General features: G+C 35.9%; 2 protein-coding genes across 4 annotated transcripts; one reads left to right on the top strand and one right to left on the bottom strand.

Annotated features, from left to right (window-relative positions):
• Positions 1 to 7679: 7679 nt before the first annotated feature.
• On the top strand, positions 7680 to 10351 carry Polr3C (RNA polymerase III subunit C). Its single transcript, XM_017627375.1, has 7 exons — positions 7680 to 7944; positions 8002 to 8129; positions 8188 to 8680; positions 8741 to 8846; positions 8912 to 9261; positions 9904 to 10071; positions 10175 to 10351. The coding sequence occupies exons 1-7, from the start codon at positions 7798 to 7800 to the stop codon at positions 10343 to 10345; spliced, it is 1563 nt and encodes a 520-aa protein (XP_017482864.1). The 5' UTR covers positions 7680 to 7797; the 3' UTR covers positions 10346 to 10351.
• A 22-nt stretch (positions 10352 to 10373) lies between these two features.
• On the bottom strand, positions 10374 to 18335 carry LOC108371767 (esterase FE4). 3 transcript variants are annotated; one of them, XM_017627372.1, is made up of 9 exons: positions 18213 to 18335; positions 18033 to 18137; positions 13476 to 13612; positions 13258 to 13419; positions 12619 to 12808; positions 12014 to 12551; positions 11779 to 11948; positions 11426 to 11706; positions 10374 to 11346 (listed from the first exon to the last, which is right to left on the bottom strand). In XM_017627372.1, the coding sequence occupies exons 1-9, from the start codon at positions 18270 to 18272 to the stop codon at positions 11154 to 11156; spliced, it is 1836 nt and encodes a 611-aa protein (XP_017482861.1). In that variant the 5' UTR covers positions 18273 to 18335; the 3' UTR covers positions 10374 to 11153. The 3 variants fall into 3 exon arrangements, with proteins under 3 accessions (XP_017482861.1, XP_017482862.1, XP_017482863.1); XM_017627373.1 differs by lacking the exons at positions 18033 to 18137; positions 18213 to 18335 and adding an exon at positions 15274 to 15299 and having other exon boundaries at positions 11129 to 11346; XM_017627374.1 differs by lacking the exons at positions 18033 to 18137; positions 18213 to 18335 and adding an exon at positions 15270 to 15288 and having other exon boundaries at positions 11129 to 11346.
• Positions 18336 to 19934: the final 1599 nt, after the last annotated feature.

Below are 19934 nucleotides of genomic sequence, written 5' to 3' on the forward strand. Positions count from 1 at the left end.
GATTTTGGCTCACGTTATAAATACTGAGGTTACATTTAGATTACCAAACCATGCTATAATGCTTTTCATACTTAAAAAAAAATTGGAATTTTACGCTACATATAAAAGAGCTAAAAGGTTACGAATTTTAATTTTTAAGTTATTTTACTTATACATATCCATCTCCCCTGAAATTCTCTGTCCAAGCCCATTTGCTTTTCCAAGGTCGAATTAAGATGTCCAATGACCTGAACCGAGAATCAGCCCTCCCTATAGCCCAGTCGCGACCGGAGTGCTTCGGATATTTGGCGACCTGCAAAGCTACATGCTTAGTCTTACTTGATTAAAACGGATCTTTGCCCAGGCGGGCGCCTCTCTTTTCTGCCATACGTGGGAGTGATTATGCTAAGAAACATTAATATCATAGTACACTCTGATGTGGCATGTCCATAGTATAGCTTCTCTCACAAAATTTTAAACAACCGAAATTTCTGCAGCCCTAACATCGATTGTTCAGTATCCTCGAATGGTAAGCTCACCACCAAGGAGCTTCACTAGAGCGTACCCCTTTAATGCCATCCACCAAGTTTGACGATCCGATCGTCGTCAGGAACGATCGGAAGGATTTCCAGAAGGAAAAAACAACATTCTGTGGGCGATGTCAATTCTTCTTGTTTTCGGCAACGAATGAGCAACTAACAGAAAACAATAAATTTTAAAATGGTTCGTTCAATATGGCGGAGGATAATTTCTAAAAATCATTGAATTCGGCTAAAACTTGTTACTGGGGGTGTTTATGGTCGCTGGCGTTGAATGTGATGTCGGCTTTAAAAAATCATCATGCCATCAGGAATTTTTCATAAGGTTTTGAAAATTTACATCAGATTTGTTCTGAGAGACCCTAAAGCCCCCTAAATGACGTGAGCACATAAAAACATTAAAAGAAGTAATTTTTTCTGAAAACTAGCATATATTGAAATAAGATAAAATTTGTTGATTTTTCAATTTAGTTCTCAGGTGAATAATCTTGTCGCACATAGTCATTATTGTATTACGCGAAATTCCTACTGGGCGTAAAATTATTCTTCATTCTTAGAATTATTCGCTCAGGTTTTAGCTACTGGCTAATACATACAAGACTTCCAAAAACGTTCAGGTAATAAAAGAGACTAATGAGCATTGAAGGTAAGCACCAGTGTGGCCAGGTGCGCCTTTTTGGAGTTCGAATTAGCAAGTGTTCTTTGTTTTTTTGTTTTAACCACGGAATTTTAGGTGAATTGTTGAATTGAATTGAAATTGAACTCCGTGAACTTTTCTAGTTGTTTTAACGATACTTTTTCATAAGTAATTGTCATCTTTTTAGAATTACAAAAAAAGAAAAACGTTTTTATAGAACTTTCTTTTTACCGTTACAAATATTTTCCTGTTTAGACAAATAACTTTTGTCATAAATCTACTCGGCAAAATGAGAAACTTTTAAAGACATTAAGGCCCGATTCTTCAATGTTTTGTTATCACTACCTCCCAGTCAAACATCGTTATCGACGTTTTCGACATCATACACATAAATATACATAACACAAAGTATGAAAATTAAATTTAAACGGATTAACAGGAAGAAAGAAAGAAATTTTGATGAAAAGCAATGGCGACTTACTGGGCACTTTTTCTGACTGTTTGTCAAGTTTTTTTCCCTCAAATATGTTACCTCATCGCCAAAGATTGTTGGCAGCCCGGTCGAGGACACCTCTTTTTGCTGACTGCGAACTTTTTAGGGAAATAATTTAAGAATTTAATTAATTTTTATAGGTGATGTTAACTGTTTGAGGCATAAAAGGGCAAATTTTACTTTTTGAATCCAGTTTAAGTAAATTTAGTTAATTTATTTTGTAATCATCTAGGCACACTGCAATTAAAAATTTTCCAAGACAGCTTTGGAATTGCCAGGTATACCACAAAAAGGTCGAAACTAACAACAACTAGAATTATTGTTTTGGAAATCCCTGAGCTAATCTGTACTGGAAGCAACTCGTGCCTGAACTGGTATTTGTTAAATCACCAAGCTATGCTCTCTCCGACGCTCCCTCAAGAACAATCGCAATCAATTTGGGTTTTTTAACAAACAAAAAAGAGTATTCTCCTCGCCTTTACTGGAAAGCGAGGCATCAAATGCGCATAATCTATACTAGTTGTTGTTTTCCAAAGATTCAATTCGCCATCGGTTATGGACAGCAGCTAGCCGCAACCAAACAGCAAAATCTTCGTTCATTTCATTTTCGGCAATCAAACGGAGCTAAAGCAGTTGTACACTTTGCTGCGTGGCATTTTCTATCTCAATACCTATACATACATAAATACATACATACATGTGCATGTAGATACATAAATGTACATATTTATATATAAAATTTATTAAAATGTGACTTTTTATTGCTATTAAATAATTGCTATTCTGCGCATTTGAGGTGGTAAATCGATTCAGTCTTTACACACCGTGATCTCGCAGATATATTAAATTTAAAAAGCGCGTCTAATACCGTGTTGAGTCAACCGAAAAAAATAATGGTGACTTTAACCCCGTAAGACGTGCACACGTGTTTTTTTTTTTTCTTTTGAAATATATTGCATGTAGAATACTTGTATGTATCTATCGGAATTAATTGTGCAGTAATTGTGTTACGGTTTATCTATAAAATTAATGAAATTAAAATAATGCTGTGTTGAGACAAGAACCCTCTTAATTTAATTGGTATTGAGGCCATTAAAGATGCTGAATGATTGCCGTCGAAATGTGAACACGTGGCTCTTGGAATGATGTGAATGCTATTGTGCCCTGATTAAGGGACACTCAAACAGACGCATAACTATACTATGTACCTCCTTGTACCGCACTTCCAATACCGCGTCTGTTTGAGTGTCCCTTTAGTTAGAAATACATATGTATGTACACTAGGGTGGTCCAAAAATGCATGTGAAAAAGTAAAGTCGGAATTTTTATGCTCTCGCCCCCTTGGATTCTTCTATACCGAAAAAATATATATCTACCCCTATTTTTGATTTTGAAATCAAAAAATATTTAGAGGTCGCTCAAAGCGCTCAAAGTTTTCCATGTATTTTATATGGAAAAATAATAAATTCCAAGAAATGATATAGAATTCTTCAAAAGCAATAACCATTTTATTAACCATTTTTGCATAGTGAAAACCCCGCAAATGCAATGGGGGGTTCCACCTGTTTTTGATCTATAAGCGTTTTTTTTTTTTTAATCTTGATATTTGGAATATGAGATCAACCGCATTTTTTTATCGAACAAACCGGTTTTCTTCCATTTTATACAAATATTGACCTCTCAATAAAAGTTTTGAACTTTTCGAAGTTTTCAAGGTCATTTCAAGCTTTATGGCAAACCCTAAAAAATTTTAAAATTATATCCTAGATTATTTGAATGCAATAAATAAATGTTCGGCGCTTAAACGTTTTCTCCTCTAAGGGCCAGTCTTTCAGTGCACGGCCGTGGTTTAAACTAAGTTTAAACGCCCCATCTGGCTGATTTAAACTAAGATCAGCTAATCAAATGTCAGCCAGCTGTTCAATTTAAGCTCAGTTTACTTAATCTAAGTTTAAACTGGCACTGAAAAACTGGCCGTAAGTCGTTTTCTTCTCCTTGATGTGACACAAATGAAGATCTACACTTTTACTCCGCCTCCGAAGAAACTTTTGCATGGCAGAAGTAAACTTTGAGGCTTGCAGTTGTGTGCCGAGAAGCAACCGCTATCCGAAAAAAAAACTTTCTTTATGTTGCTGGGACAAGAGATTGAACCTTGGACGTCACGAGTGGCACTCTGCTAGCGCGGCAAGAGAACTACTCGAATCGGGAAAAAGTCGGGAAAATGCAATAAGCCTTTTCACTATAGCTCTGATCCAGTACTCCATGAACTTAGAGGTTTTTACACGAATTTGTAGGAAGCTACAAATTTTTCCAAAATCCCGCAAATGAGAGCGATTTTTGGAAAGTTGTGTAGAGAATGAAGTTGCAAGATTTTACCCGAACTTTTTCTTCTGGTAAGATCATGAAAAGTGTCAAGCGACCACTGGTTGACGTTTTTACAGGAAAAAGTTTTTTTTTGTTCCCGTACTTTTTGTTGTTACTCACTTTTTACTCTCACTTCAGATAGTAATTTTGCTGTTTGACATTTTTACAGGATTTCACACGAAAAGTATTGGATCAGAGCCTATGTAAACTAAAACCGCTTTTAAAAATTGGCAACCGGTTTTTTTTCAAATTGCAATTTTTCGAATAACTCGAAAATCTACTTTGGAAAAAGGTCATATTCGAACACCATATTAGAGAAATTTTATTTTGATATCTGAACAGTCAGAAAGACCTTTCTCTCAAATTTTGGGAAATCAGTTTCAGAAATAAAAGTTGCAAAATGAAACTGAAATTGAAAGAGCGAAAACCGATTTCCAAAGTATATTGCAACTTGCTCGTGCTGCACTAGCAATTTGTATTTCTGCTGGAGTTGCTGTCAAACCAATCGGGTATTGCCGTGTTGCGCGGCTTTTGGCGAGTCATAAAAGTCTGAAAAGCCCGAACGATGCCGAAATTCGAACTTGTTTCAGGCTTTGTAGGCTTTTCAAGCGTAGTCTGACAGTTAACACACTCGAAAATTAGTACTGGTAAATATGATTATGGCAATGTTGTAATTGATATCGCTTATAATATTTTTAATGAATGTAACACAAAACTATTGTAATACAACGTAACGTTAAACAGAAATAAAATATTGAAAATTTAAATGAAAATTATAACGGCTTATGGAAAGTTTTATCAAAACGTACAACGGGGGTTTTAAGCCCAATTTTGTCAAAAACCTGTCGTGATTGGAAATTTTGATTGACAGATTCGGATTCAGTGTGTCATAGACAATCGAAAACGACTTGCCAATCAGGCATCTCTAAACCTTGCAAGTTTATGTCACTAGTCGCAAAAACGGCTGACGGATCATTTTCGAACCCAAGGTATTATAAAATGGTTAAAATTTAATAACATAATGATAGATTGGCGCATACCCAATATGTTAGTATATGGCCGAGCTTCTCCTCCGATTTGTGGCGTACGCCTTGATGATGTCACACAAACTGGAGGGACCTACAGTTTTACGCCGACTTTGAACGACGATTGTATTTTTATGAGAAGCTGTTTATTCCATGGTGACCGCTATTAGAAAAAAACTTTTTCTTCTGTTTTGTTTTTGAAGTTAATCGGAAACTGGGCGCGAATTCCTTGAGTAACCCGCAGGGCCCGCGCCACAGAATGTGTCTAGTCTTAATTATCGATAATAATTGATTATTCACAGCTTTATGCGTAATTTATAAATAACACAGATAATTGAGATTTTCTATAAATATTCAATATTCACTGTTTGAGTAAAAAATTAGTTTGCAAATAAATTTAGAAAGCATAAAAGCCAGTAATTGCTGACATTTTAATAATGCTTTCATGTTATTTAATGCCTTAATATAAGAACGATTCAAATAGCTATGCATACATACATATCGTCGTTTAAAGTACAAAACCGCGTATCAACAAACTGCAAAGCCGCGTATCAAGATAATGCAAAATGTCAGTTACGCGGTTTTGTACTTTAAACGACGATATGTTTGTAAAAGAACTGTACATATCCTTAAAGAATATAAGTTTTTCAATATTTACGGCAGGATATTCTGTAACCAGGGCTCGAATCTTAACATCCGCTCACTGATCGAAAGCCATACGAAAGAAAATTACGTGATACCGTCAGTTGTATAAGCTGAATGGGGTAAAGAGTACGTTCACGTATGTCATAATCCGAAAAATGTGTTTTTACGTGACGAATAATACGATATCGCATGTGACGATTCAAGTCCAGTTCTGTACCAGTATCACACGTGCACAAAACAAAATCTCCCCCCTTATATATGTTTCCAATTATGTGCTCGCATTCTCGATTTTCATAGTCGCCGTTTCGAAGGCCACTGGCTCGGGTATCTGGTATACAGTATGTATAATCCATATTTATAAGCCCCAATTTATATATAATTATTCTATGTATGTGCATTACAAAGTGAAAATAGTTTAATAAAATGTTTGTGATATAATGGTTTTATTTCGCAGACATACACTCTAAGGTTTGCCATTGCCTGCCTGCTGTATAATACTCATACTTAGAACAAAAATCTTGATAAATATTCAAAAAACCCACGAGGCAAAACATGAGAAATAGGCAACAATCATCAATGGCAACATATTGGCGACTCGCGGGCTTATTGCCGTGGTGACATAATTTCTTTCATGTCATTTTAGGAATACATCATCACTATTACTCCCAAACAGATGTCAACAGGATTCTCAAAAACATCTAATTTACGCCTAATGTAGGAGTGAAAAAATTGGAAGCGCCATAGCGAGAGAAATAATAAATTTCATTTTTCAAGTCGCAGTTTTGTACACAAAAAAAATTTATGGATTATTAAAAATAATAACATTATTACAAATATCGCCTGTAGCAACAATAAACCGATATGAAAACGGCTCATTCAGGTGCTAAGAAAACGACTCGCCCAGGCGAGTTTCCTTCGGCGGACTTTTTAGAGCGACTGGTAAAAAGGAATCGATACGATGGCAATATTACCGGTAACAAATTTGTTGCCGAGGGCGAGTTGGGTATTACTGGTTTTGACGATCATTCTAGACATCATAGGCGGTTTTCGTACGCAACTAAGAAAAATTCTCTCAAATTTGACAAGAGAATTTTGGAAACCATATCTAGACCTGTTTGTACTTCAGTTACCAATATTCTTAATTATTTGCTTAATAAGTATGTTTCCTAAGTCCCAATATACATAGCTATTGCATTTAATAATTGATTAGGGCTTTTCACGATAGCTTTGATAACAAATGCTAAATGAAAGCGAATATAGAAGCAGAGAAACTGCGGAATTGCGCTGCAATGTGGTCCTGAAAAGTGGTTTAATTTGTGCAAATATGTAACTTCCCTACAAATCTTGAAAATTGTAAAATTTATGACAATTTAACTCTTTGTGGCTCTTTGGAAATCATTTAAGAAAAAAATTTAAATTGTAGTTTGCTGCTTAAGTCTTTTGTTTCCATCTACTTACATAGTATAAAACTTGAATCTGTGGGATGCTATGGAAATTGATTTTATGAAAAGCTTTTTCAGGCAGAGGTTTGTCATTGCCTGCCAGATGATTGAACCCAGCTCCTGACGAGTGGTAGCACATAGCTCTAAGCATCCAGCAACAATAGAAGTCAAGCACTCCAAAACCTTAGTTCATTCGTAGTCAAAAAAAACTTGCACAGGTAAGTTAATAAATCTAAACGACCTCATTCCATCGATGGAAGGGTCTACGTAAACAGAACGCCTCAGGTTTATGTCTGCCCCAGTCACCTCAGCACCATTCTCCAAAAATTCATTGGGAAATTTGTATGCTGTTACAACAACCAGAATCCCCGAAATGGCCTTTTGCTGGTGAAGATTTACTTTAGTTTAGTTTGGTATATGACTTTTAAGACAAAACAGCCTACAAACTCATTTTATGTTCGTTATTATTGCTGATCGCACAACTAGTTGGATGGTGACATATGGCTTATGAAATTAATATACCATCGATATGGCAACGCCGAGTGATTAGTAAAACAGCTGATATGGAGCAAATTGTTGCACGCTTTTTTAAGAAACAAATGTTTACATCTTTTATGCATTATTTTTCTTGTTTATAAATATACGTAAATTCGGGACACTAAAGTGCGGCACAATGTCTATAGAATACGCAAATCTTTGCTCTGTGATCGTGAAGCAAGTTTTCGGTGAGACTGTCCAGGCCGTGGCTGATTGTTTATTCTGTGCGGTTTCACGCACGTTGCCGGCAATTGCGAAAACAACAAAGCTGTCTCGCAAAGAGGTATGTAATGCAAATGATCAGGGAACAGCTCGATAGAGTAAACATTTTTTCGTTTAGGTATCCATGGCTTTGGCGGTGCTCATTAAATATCAATTGGTAGTATTTTTGCCCTGCGAATCGAACACATTTTTGGCTGAGTATGCGCTAAAACGCGAAGAAATTTTTTACATATTGCGCTATCCAGGGTTGGTGCTAATAATTATATCTTGTTACAAACTCTATTCAAATATTTGTCCTTTATAGTTACGTACAATTAATACATACTAAATATGGCACAGTTGGCGCTGCTATAGCTGAGGAACTATTACATACCGGCCCCCAAACAGCTACCAATATATTACTCAAATGCATTGCAAGCTCTGAAACGAAGGAAAAAATAGAGTCCTATCGCGACAACTTTTTGGCTATGTTAAGCGATAATTACCTTATTCGTTTGCCACAACTGGTACCGGGTGAGGAAGATCCGGTGCCTAAATTGCAAATCGAAGCCTACCAATATTTTGCACCCCCAGAAATAAATTTACAGTTTATAGCGCAGGTGCAGGCAGGCAAAGAAAAAGTAGAGCAAGCTGCAGATGCAGGTATTTATTGGCACATCAATTTCAGTCGTTTTCACCAGGATTTTCGGGATTCGTTAATGATTGGCGCTATTGACCGCAAACTAGGTGCCAGCGCTAGCGAATGCTTCAAATATATGCTGAAGCAAATGTATGAGCGAACAGATCCGTGGCAAAAGGTATGCAGTTAATAAAATATGTTAGTCAACAAGTTCTAATCATCTTCCTCCAAAACTTAGGAATGCTCAAATCCATTCACTTTGGCCGAAATAAAACAAATGATTGAGAAGAAGTCAAACAATTTGGATTTAATAAAGCATTTAGATCAATACGTTTCGCTACTAGGTATAAATTGAACTGTTGTTAAGTCTTTTTTCATAAGGTTTAAGTTTTTATATTACCTTACTTAGCTGATGATCCATTAGGATTTATACGGAAAATTGGTGAAATGGGCGGTGGACAGTATGTGGTGGATCTAAGTAAGGCCTTTGAAGAGTTGACGCTTACCTGGTTTGGCCGTGTGATTACAGAACGATATGGATCAAAGGCTTCACGTATTTTCCGCATAATACACATGAAAAAATTCATAGAGCAGGAAGACTTGCAAAAAGAAGCAATGATACCAGCACGAGAGGCAAAACTGTTATCGTATTACCTATTTCAGGATCAATTTATACAAATGAAAACAATCAGAAAAGCAGGCGGTGGTGGGATGGGACCAGCCAAAGCATATTTTTTGTTCCACTTCAAGCCCAAACAGGTATGAAACGATCACTTCCGGGTTCTGAGTCCTTTCAAAGACACGAATTTTATTTAAAACTAGTATCGCCCAGTTGTCGAAATTCTACATCTTTTTCATGCACTTTTGAATTGTGATTGTCACCAATATTGACTCTTTTATGGGAATGACGGTTTTGTAGTCCAAAAGAGAAATTTATAGTGAATATACAGGAAAACTTAAAATCGAATTATGAAGGCTTGATTAGGATCAATTCTAAGTACCAAGTCTCCTAATTTTTTCAGTAGCTTTCAAAATTAGACCGAAAAAAGAGCATACATTTTCTTTTATAAAAAATATTTATATGTATTTGTATGTATAGATGAGATGCCTAACGGTTCCTTTTTGACTAATATTCGGATTTTGCTACGAATCGTATTCGTTAGCATAAGCGGTTCCAGAGATAAGCGATTTGAGAAGTTCAGTTAGTTTCTCCCATCGGTGTAGGATTTACTGAAATCGAGCCCTCGAAAAAGTGGGGTTCAGAATTTTATTGTGACGTGTTTATGTGTAGATATTTCTAACTACATTGTATTTGTGTGGATAAAAGAACTAAACACAAGGATACATCGCCTTTCTTTATATTTATTTTTAGTCATACAATATCTTATCTCTCTTTCACAGAGCGTCCGCATGATATTAAACGTTTGCTACAAAGCTTTATACAATACGATCGAACGCTCTAATTTTGAAAAGTCTGAACATAAGAGATTAATTGAAAAGTCGCAAAAGTTGGACAGCATTGTTGCGACAATGAAAGAGCGTGGTGAATCTGCGGAATATATAGAAGAAGTACGTGCTCATAAATACATAAGTTCCCTATATAGTGAACAAAACACGTACATACATAAATACATATGTATTTATCATTTACTGTTTTATTTTTCTTGCATAGATACTGGAGACTTTGACGCCACCGGAAAGAGAAATTCTGGAAAAAGTGAAATCTCGAATCAAGACACTTTCAAAAGCGGAACTCACTATAGATAGTAGCATATTTTTGTTACAAATGTATTTATATCACTCAAAAGGATCGACGGTGTTTCCGAGTAAAGACAAAAAATAAATACAATTTTATTGTTGTTTATTTTTATACATAAAAACTTGTCTTCCGTTAACTGTTCAACAAAATTCGCATTTATAAAATCTTAAAGTTTAGAATGATAATTTAATGTGAGGCAATAACTAAAGAAATTGGACTATGTACAAATGAAAAAAGGTAACTACATATTTTTATACACATGCATAGATACGTATGGTCAAATCTTCAGGAATTTAAAATTTTTGTAACATGGCCAGTGTCTTTTTCGGGCTTATACTGTAAAACCAAATGATCTGTTAAAAAAGCTTTTGCGCAGAACGTTATAACCAAAATAAATCAGCAAGTTATAAGCCCGAAAAATGCACTCGCCACCTTACAATACTTTAATTTCCTGTGTATAAAAATTATACAGCTATAAATATTGTAAATGCTCTGGATATATGAAATGCTACGAAATGGTGCTTAAAGCTAAACTACGAATATTACAGCTAATGTAAAACTAATAGTATTTAAATTAATAAGTGTGAATATATTAAAATGCAGTGAGCGGTAAATGATCGCTAATTGTTGGGCATATAATTGAAATTGGAGCTGGGAACAGAATGTTTACATAATTTTCTGGTAATTTCAAAATCTAATTATAACAGTAACATTGATTAAAATTGCGTAAAACTCCAATTTCAGTGCCTTCATATTTCATTTCAATGTAATTCGTATTCTTTCTTGGCTTATGTTCTTTTGTGACATATTACATATTGATTTATGGCATTGCTAATGAAATTTAGACGAGTGAAATGCATTTTTAGCGAAGATTTTGCGGATTTATGCCGGACTACATTGCGGCGCCATTAAAGTGCTTGTACATATAGTCCCAGAACTCTTGTCGTTCAGCTTCTGGATTGCTACGCATGTTCATATTAACAGAGACATCCAAATAACTGATATCTTCCATCACAGTCTGCGGATTTATCGGTTCCCAGCTCGTGGTCAACATTGTGTCCTCTTCATTTTGCGGTGTGGGAGTGCTGGTTTGGTAAGAAAAAATTGATTCGAAACAAAATACATAAATTCAATAACCATGTAATTTTGTAATAAAACACTCACCCATATTTGGCGAAATTCGTCCACATGCGCACCATACGATTCTTCACAAGCACCTCTGTTGATCGGGGATCCAAGCTTAAGTTGAAGAAACCGAATTTGAACAAATAACCCATTTCATCACCATGACATACGCCTGGCCTTGTAATGCCCAACATGCGTTTATAGAGTCCCAGTGCACCATCGTACGAAAAACGGTACATATACACAGGCGCATTGCCATATTTGGCGTGATTACGCGCAGTTTTGCGTATGCCCTGCAGGAACATTAGATCCGTTAAGAGCTGCGGATACAATGAAAGACTTAATCTTTTTAAAAACTTGGATTTTTCTAACTATGTGTTTATGAGACTCACTGCAATCATTTCGTCCACCGACTCGACACCCACTTGTTTGTTACCCAAATAAAATTGACGGATGTCACGCGTTACCCGTTCACGCTCATCTGTGACGTTCAAATCACGTGGAACCATACGCGAAAAATCATTCTCGATTATTTCCAGTAGATTTGGATTCTTTCGCAGTCCTATGAAGACCGACATGATATATGAACATAAATGTATTAATCAAACTTAGCAATGCATTACTCACTCCGTATGAAGAGCATCGCCTCATGCGTATTATAGCCCGTCATATATGGCACCTTGCTGTGAAACTGACGTTTGTCGTATATTTCGTTAGGGTGTTTTGTGATGAAAGGTTCTTCAGAGAATACTTCACTTTCGCCCTGTGCGTTCCAATAACCCTCCACAATTGGCACAAATGGTAAACCAATATTGTTACGTGAATCTTCAGCTGTAAGCGTTGTGGGTGCAGCTTCAACCAATTTCATTGCAGGCACACGACGCAAAAATTCCAATATCTCTGCGGTATCATTGGCGCCCACGTATCCCAAATTAGCGGCCAATCGGAAAGCGCGTTCAGACGAACTTTCGGCCATCGCCCAAGGGTTTAACGCCGAACCACTTTGTGAGATAGCACGTTGAAAGAGACCTTCAGCTTGCGGTGATAAAAGTAGCATTTGTACGCTTGAGCCTCCAGCCGACTCTCCGAAAACTGTCACCTGCCTTGGATCACCACCGAAAGCCGCAATGTGGTCACGCACCCATTTTAAGGCGAGCACTTGATCCTGAAAAAATACGTATTGATAAAGTAATGTTTATTCAATGGTATTTGATCTGCAAGCGTTTAATCACCTTCAATCCTTGATTGCCTGGCGCGTCTGGACCGGCAGTCAAAAATCCCAAGGGACCGAGACGATAGTTCAGTGTAACCAAAACAATATCCTCTGCAACTAAGTAGTCAGGACCGTAAAGGAAAGTATTGCCGGAGCCGAATGAATAGCCGCCACCATGTAGCCAAACCATAACCGGCAAAAGCTGATCACTATAGCCCAAAAAAGTAGAACACAATAGTAATAAAAAATATCTACATATGTAATATGTCCGTCGGCTGAGTGGAAGATCTCCCTATCTCGGTGGCTGGTTCGAAAACGCCCTATTTCAGCAAACAGTTGCAGAAGGCTTTATTTCAGAATTTGCTTCAAAACCGCGCTACCTCTGTAGCCACTTCGAAAACGCGCCATCTCAATATAAATTCAATATTCCTGCAGCTGAGATAGGGCCTTCTTCAACCAAATTCTAAAATAGGGCGTTTTTCAACCCTTTGCTGAGATAAGGCGATATTCCACTCAGCCGTCGATGTGTATGTAGTTTCTAAAAGTATGTAAATTTTGTAAGAATGTAAATGAAAAATTTTAAAGGTAAATTTTAAAATTGAATGCAATGTCCATTAAATCAAAGATTTTGTGGGAAATTCAAGCAGTGCGCACTCACTCATCCGCCTTGGGTAGTTGTGTGGTGAAGACATTCAAAAAGAGGCAGTCCTCGCTGCCCTTAAAAGTGTCCAGTATCATATTCTTGTGTGGACAGCTGTTTCCCTCGCGTGATGCATCGCGTACGCCGAACCAAGCCTTCTCCGGCTCAGCAGCACGAAATCTGAAGCAGGGAAGTTTTTTGCTTTTGAACTTAAATACTATAAATATTTATTATACCTTCTAGTTCCTATTGGTGCTTCACCATAGCGTATGCCCTTAAAACTGTAGTAGCCACCTCGTTCGCCAGATCTGTATTTCTGGAAACGTCCACGAACTTTACCCAAAGAGGTTTGGACTATGACATTTGTGTCTTTCTGCGAAATATAAAAATCGGAAAATGAGAATCAGATATGATATGGTTACACTTATGTATGCGCGGACAGAAAATGATAGTCATCAGGAGGTATTTATTTAGAAGATGTTTACTTTTAGATCATCATTAGTATAGTATTTTACATAATTCCTTTGCAAGCTTCTGATCGAGGTTTTGTTATAAGTACGGTGACCATATTTATGAGAGCCGAATACGGGACAAAAAATAATTTTGGAAATTTTTTCCACACTGTTTTCCCTGAAACAGTATCCTTATAGAAACCTCACAAATTGGTAGGATAATTTTCTCGAGATTTTTACCCCGTAAAATTTGTTAAAAAAAATTCGTTAAATTTTAGTATAACAAAGTGCACTTTAAGTCGGTAAGGTTTACCACTAATTTTTGGCAATTTTTTTTTTTGTTGACGGTGTTACGCATTTTTTTCATATAAAGTAAGTATGTATGTTCGACCTTTTTTTGTGAAAGAAAAGCAAATGAGCAGCACTTTCCACTCGCACTTTATTATACTAAATTTTAATGAGTTACAAAACTGCAAACCAAATTTTTTTCTAAAAATTCTAATTAAAAAGTTTAAAATTTTGGCGAAATATTGTAGAATTAATTTTTATAGTTTTCGCACAAAGTTGGAAGTTTGGTATTATATGGTTTTTGTTACTAAAAGAGCTTTACTTTCATAAAGTAAATAATAAACTGAGGAAAAATAGCCAAACTTACTAAAATGTCGAGTCCTAATTTCTATTTTGGCCGCTGTATGTATTCCTCGATTCGAATCACAGGCATTCAGATTAGAAAATAATAACTGTTTATAAAGAAAATTACAATCATATACCAACATCACTTAAAACTCGTTCATAGGCATGCCATTTTAATGAGCTGTTAAGGCGTCGGAACACCGAATACGGGACAAATACAGGGCATTAAAAGAAATACAGAACATTTGGCGTCCCGTATAAAATAAATAAATTACCAGGACAATGGGTCAAAAAAGAGGACTGTCCCGTATAATACAGGACGGATGGTCACCGTAGCTATAAGTGATAGAATGAATTCGAAAAAATCTTTATAGCTTAGAGATTTTTTGTAAAATTAAGGCCTGGAGTATGTAGCTCTTTTTAAGGAGGGGGAAATCTAGTTTATTTTAGCCTAAAACTAATTTAACTTGAATTTCCCAAAAGCAGTGGAATGGCACAACCTTCTTCTTTTCACGAATGTAAGATTATGAGAAGCCGTTGAAAACTGTCCAATTTATGGCCGGTGTTTTGACCCAACATTCCGATTTTCAGGTTTTTGTTCATAACTTAAGATTTTGGGGGTGTATTTAAAATTCTGCTAATGCCAGAATTATTTTTTAGGCCTGCTCTACCACTTCTACTAATTNGGGTGTATTAAAAATTTTGCTAATGCCAGAATTATTTTTTAGGCCTGCTCTACCACTTCTACTAATTGACATTAAAAGCACATGTAGCACCGTGTTATAACATTTTCGGTCCCGATATTCTTTGGTTATTTATTTATTTATTTTATATGCAGAATAAATTTTTTTATTTAAAATTAGTTAACACTCCTCAAAATACCTATTAATGCTTTAAGTCGTGTTCTTGTTAGCCTTGTATATACGAGTATGTATATGTATATACATACTTGCATTTGATTTTCTCCAAAATTTAAATATGTATGTGCATACAAATGTATGGATCTACATGCAACTAGATTTACAAAAATTCTGTTGCGCTACCTTGACACGATTGCATTTGTACATTTGTATTCATACATACATATTTACATATGTAAAGTATGAGCATTCTTAAGAGCATGCCTTTAGAAACGGCCCAATAGTGGCTGCTTTAGATAGAATGCAAGTTGAAATAATGCTTTTATTTTTAATTTTTTTCTTATTTCTCCTTCTAATTTTATTAAATACAATAAAATAGATTACCAAAATTCTGCAGGTACAGAATGTGTACGGCACGATAACGTAGTAATAAGCCCCGAAACTAAAATGCATTTTTGGATAGAAATAATAAGAGTATGTATAGAGTTCATGGTAGCTGCTTGGGCGCTCTAAAATTCATAAATACACACACATATGTATGTGCGCAGTCCTAACTACAACTCATCATTTTAAGTTTTTAGGCCATTGGGAGAAATTCGAAAATATCAAAGCTGCAGGTGGTGATTGGTTCGTCGTAGATATCGTTGTCTCCTAAATCGTTTATTAAGGACAACTTCGGATGGGTACAGTACTCGGACGAAGATATTCGTGTTAAATATTCAAAATCTGAGCTCTCCTTATTAACTACTTTATTTCATTTGACCGCGAAGTTTCTGGTGAGTAAAACCATATGCAGACGACAGCGTTGATGCGGATTAAGTCCTAGAGATAATTCAAATGAGGGCCATTTTCGATGACAACACTTACTAAAACTCAGTGAACGTAGAATACAGAGAACATGCAAAACTAGCGTGGTCATCTACCTCGTCGCCGGAAATGCAGTCACCACATTAATTCAGATAGGAATTCAAATGAAATTGTATAAGAAACATGTAAGTTATTTGACACAATTACTTTAAATTTATTAAATTTTTTAGAGTTTAATTTTATTAAAAAAGCCCATAACAACTATAAACACATTTGAAAATATAGTAATGAAAGGATCGAAAAATTAAATTTATGACTACACTGCGGATGTTATGCAGGAAACGAAGGCTAAAAATATGTGCCATAAAACTATAGACAAATGGCCTTATTCATAAAAAAAGTGGCTTTAAAAAGGGTTTGTACACTGAAAAATGTATAAAAACGTTTTTTTGTGTTTAAACCCACTTTAATTTTTATGAATAAGGCCACAAATGTATACAAATGTATACATTTATTATACATTTTGCTGATAGTTAAGTGGTACATATTTTTAGGCTTCGTTTTCTGCTTAAACATCCGCAGTCTATCTATGACCGTGGCTCGCCTAATCCGCAGTACTGCTGTCTAACAGAGTACAATTTTTATCCGACCAACTGCGGCGTTAATTTGAATTAAAGTTTCCGTCTGTCTGTCTGTGCTATAAGTTCCGAAACGCTTCCAAGTCCAAGTAGTTTCTCCTTTATCAGGGATTTCTTGGCAAAGCTGTCTAAGGATCCGACTTGCGGATAATACTTCAAAAAAAAACATAGATGTCTCTGTTTTCTAGCCTCAGGCCTTCAAGGTATTCGCATTCTTCCTTGTCCTAGTTAGATAAAAACTAAATCACGATGAGACGCGAGGGCTATTTCCCCATAAATGTTCTGCCTTGGCCAATCGGAAATTTAAGCATTTCAACTCCCTTGTAATCGAATTCATCGAATTATAGATTAAGGTTCCCCATCCCAGTCGGAAATTTGAAGACTGCGTGTAAATAAGTACCTTCAGGTAAAGCTTTTTCAATAAGATATTATTTTCTGTATTAGAAGATTTTCAAAGAAATTTTTATAAATTAATCGAAAAATTGCACTAAACCAACTCTTTCTGAATTTAAAAAAAAAAACTATTTTCGACTTTTTTGAATACTTAAATTTTTAATGGGGTTCGTGAAAGGTACGATATATTCAGACTTTCAGATAATAATTTAGTGAAAAAACCCTGCTTTTAAGCAAAGTTTAAATTTGAAAATTGTGTATGGAGTCATGAGCCAATTCGGCAAAACTGTTAAACCCATTGAATTTAGCGTACTCAAATTATCTAGAAATGACCTATCTCCCGTCTGTCCCGCTGAGCTACAATACTCGTCCAACAACAACTCGATATTTCATTCATTTTACCAGCCACAAATACAGGAACAATACAAATTACATATAATTCGGGATTTTTCGCGCCTCAGTTTCAAATTTGTATGCCCCAAATGTCAAATTAAAAACCGTCACACCACTGCGTTTCGAATAATAGTGCGCTCGTAGTAATGAGAATTTAGTAAAGTATGTATGTAGATCGTTGTCAGAACTAAAATGTGTGTCAAGCGGCAGAGCCGTAATTAACTCGCCACGACTTGGCAAAATATCTTTTAATGGCGATTAGATTATTTTGCTGACTTGCGGTATCGGCGGCACTCGCAAGTGCATTCACACCTACTTACTTACGTATGTGCATACATTCTCATACAAGCGAACAATTTAGCAAACAATTTTGATGCGAATTATTTCTTGACAAATTCGGCATGTGCCTACTTTTTGCCTGCAATATTCTGCAACGAAGGTCACTGTTGCGGTTAGAATGCATGAATGGCTAGCTAACTGGTTTTATTCACTTACTACGTTAGTTTTGCCGTTGAATTTCAAATTGCCATTTTGGCACGATTCATTTTTTTTTATTCTTTTTCATTACTCCTACTTAGCCGCCAGCTAATGGCATTTTTTGGTATTCATGTACTTACACGCAACGATCTGACCACCTCTTGCACGACTCGCATGGCACGTGACGGAAAGAGTTGAACCAATGAATTTGGATGTGACGTTAGTGTCTTCCATGCGGTTGACTCCTGAAAATGCAAAAGAATATGTGTATGTATTTGAGAAAGCTGTTTAAGTGTTGAATTTATTATGTAAATATGTACATATGTATATTTATGGATGTACTTAAGTATGAATGTTTGAAGTTGTATGTGAGTATACATTTATCAAGAATTAGGTGTCAGTTAATGCTAATTTTAGTTCCATCATCACAGTAGACCTTTGTATTATGCACTTTTTAGTGTTGCTTTTATCTCTAATTAGCAGTATTGACGTGCGTAGTTTTTAAACTTTTTTGTAATTTTGAAGGTTGCTTATTTGCATCTATTAGTAACTGCGTTTCCATGCTAGAAGAAAATTAATTCAGAAATTTGGCTTTAAAGTTTTACTCATTTAAAAATTAAATAAACATTTCGTGCAATTTATTTCAGATAAAGCTTTCATTAAATCTCAACCAAGTTTTTTACTTTGCTCAAATAGCCGATTGTTTTCTAGATATTAAGCAAAGTGGTTAAGTGTAGAGTTCCAAGAAAGACAGGACAAGAAGAAATTCTTATGAGACATAATGGGCCTATCCCGCTGATAAATAGCCATACAGCTTTTACGCGAACTCCTCTAAAATTAAAATTTTCACTGTAAATGGATTGTTATCGAAATCAATATTACTCGTCATTGATTTGTATTTGTCGTCACTTGAAAAAGTATGACATTGTAACTGTTATGATGTTATTATTAGTGACACTTTTCGATTCTGTTACGACTACCCTGCAGCCAATCAAATTGGTTCTGAACTCGCGACGAGCCAGCTTCAAGAGGGTACGGCCTGGGCACAATTGCCCCCTCGTCGCCCTCCTGCTCTGCACAACTTTTTAACTCGTTCAGAACCGGTTCTATTTTGAACAAGCTTTTTATGAGAAAAAATTTTAACGATTTAATTTTTTGATATTTTTTCTTTTAAAGATATTATTTTATTTTATTTTTACTATATTAAAAGGCGTACTTAGCACGGTGCATAGGCAACTGGCTGAGTCAGTGGAATTTGGAGGCAGTCTAGCAAAGCTATAGTTCCGCCCTACAAATTTCAGAACTGTCTGTAATTTATTGAAAAACGGATAGTGCGTGAAGCTTGCGTTGCGCTAATTGTGGAAGTAGCTCCACGAGAAAACCTCCGACTAGGGACGGTCGTGGGGTATCGGTACTGATTTCAAAATAGCCGGCATTGGCGGTATCAGGAAAGTATTTAAAAAATTTCCGGGCGGGCGGGACGTTACCAAAATCCGACACTCCCGACACTTTTTTATGTTTTATTGAGACGAAAACGAATAGCAAAGCAAAAAAAAAATATCGGAAGATGCCAGATCTTTCATTATTAATCTTTTTATTATTTAAATTGATTTGAAAGACATGAGAATTAATCTCTAGGAGAGATTTCGGGACCAAGGAACCCGCGGTACAATTCTGAAAAACGTCTGGATGTGCGGGATCGGGACTTAAAAATTGAATTTCGGAATGGGCGGGATCGGGATTGAATACTTAATCCCGTGCCCAACTCTACCTCTGGCTCTAACATAATTGGTCGCGAGTTCAAATCGCAGTGGATACAATTGAGTTTAAAGAAGATTAAAGTGTTGCGTACCGCTTCAGAATTAAAAAAAAAAAAACATTTTTAATATACAACAATTTTTATTGAGCTCGAGGCCGTTTTTTAATGAAAATTTATTGTGGAAAAGCAACAATACTTTAAAAAATGGTAGAAGTGATAGCTATTTCGGAAATCACCACATTTCCTCATCAGACTTCTTTCAGTAGGCTTCGAACCGACGATC

The sequence above is a fragment of the Rhagoletis zephyria genome, unplaced genomic scaffold (assembly GCF_001687245.7).
Source record: "Rhagoletis zephyria isolate East Lansing unplaced genomic scaffold, Rhagoletis_zephyria_1.1 Rzeph_scaffold_05211, whole genome shotgun sequence".
In the NCBI taxonomy this organism is placed as follows: domain Eukaryota; kingdom Metazoa; phylum Arthropoda; class Insecta; order Diptera; family Tephritidae; genus Rhagoletis; species Rhagoletis zephyria.

Coding starts and splice junctions, on each gene's coding strand:
- Polr3C (XM_017627375.1), top strand. CDS start 7,798: ATGTCTATAGAATACGCAAATCTTTGCTCTGTGATCGTGAAGCAAGTT. Junction 8,130..8,187: donor TACATATTGCGCTATCCAGG/GTTGGTGCTAAT, acceptor TGTCCTTTATAG/TTACGTACAATTAATACATA. Junction 8,681..8,740: donor GAACAGATCCGTGGCAAAAG/GTATGCAGTTAA, acceptor TCCAAAACTTAG/GAATGCTCAAATCCATTCAC.
- LOC108371767 (XM_017627372.1), bottom strand. CDS start 18,272: ATGTATACTCACATACAACTTCAAACATTCATACTTAAGTACATCCAT. Junction 18,138..18,212: donor ACATCCATAAATATACATAT/GTACATATTTAC, acceptor TTGCATTTTCAG/GAGTCAACCGCATGGAAGAC. Junction 11,707..11,778: donor CGGTGGACGAAATGATTGCA/GTGAGTCTCATA, acceptor TTGTATCCGCAG/CTCTTAACGGATCTAATGTT.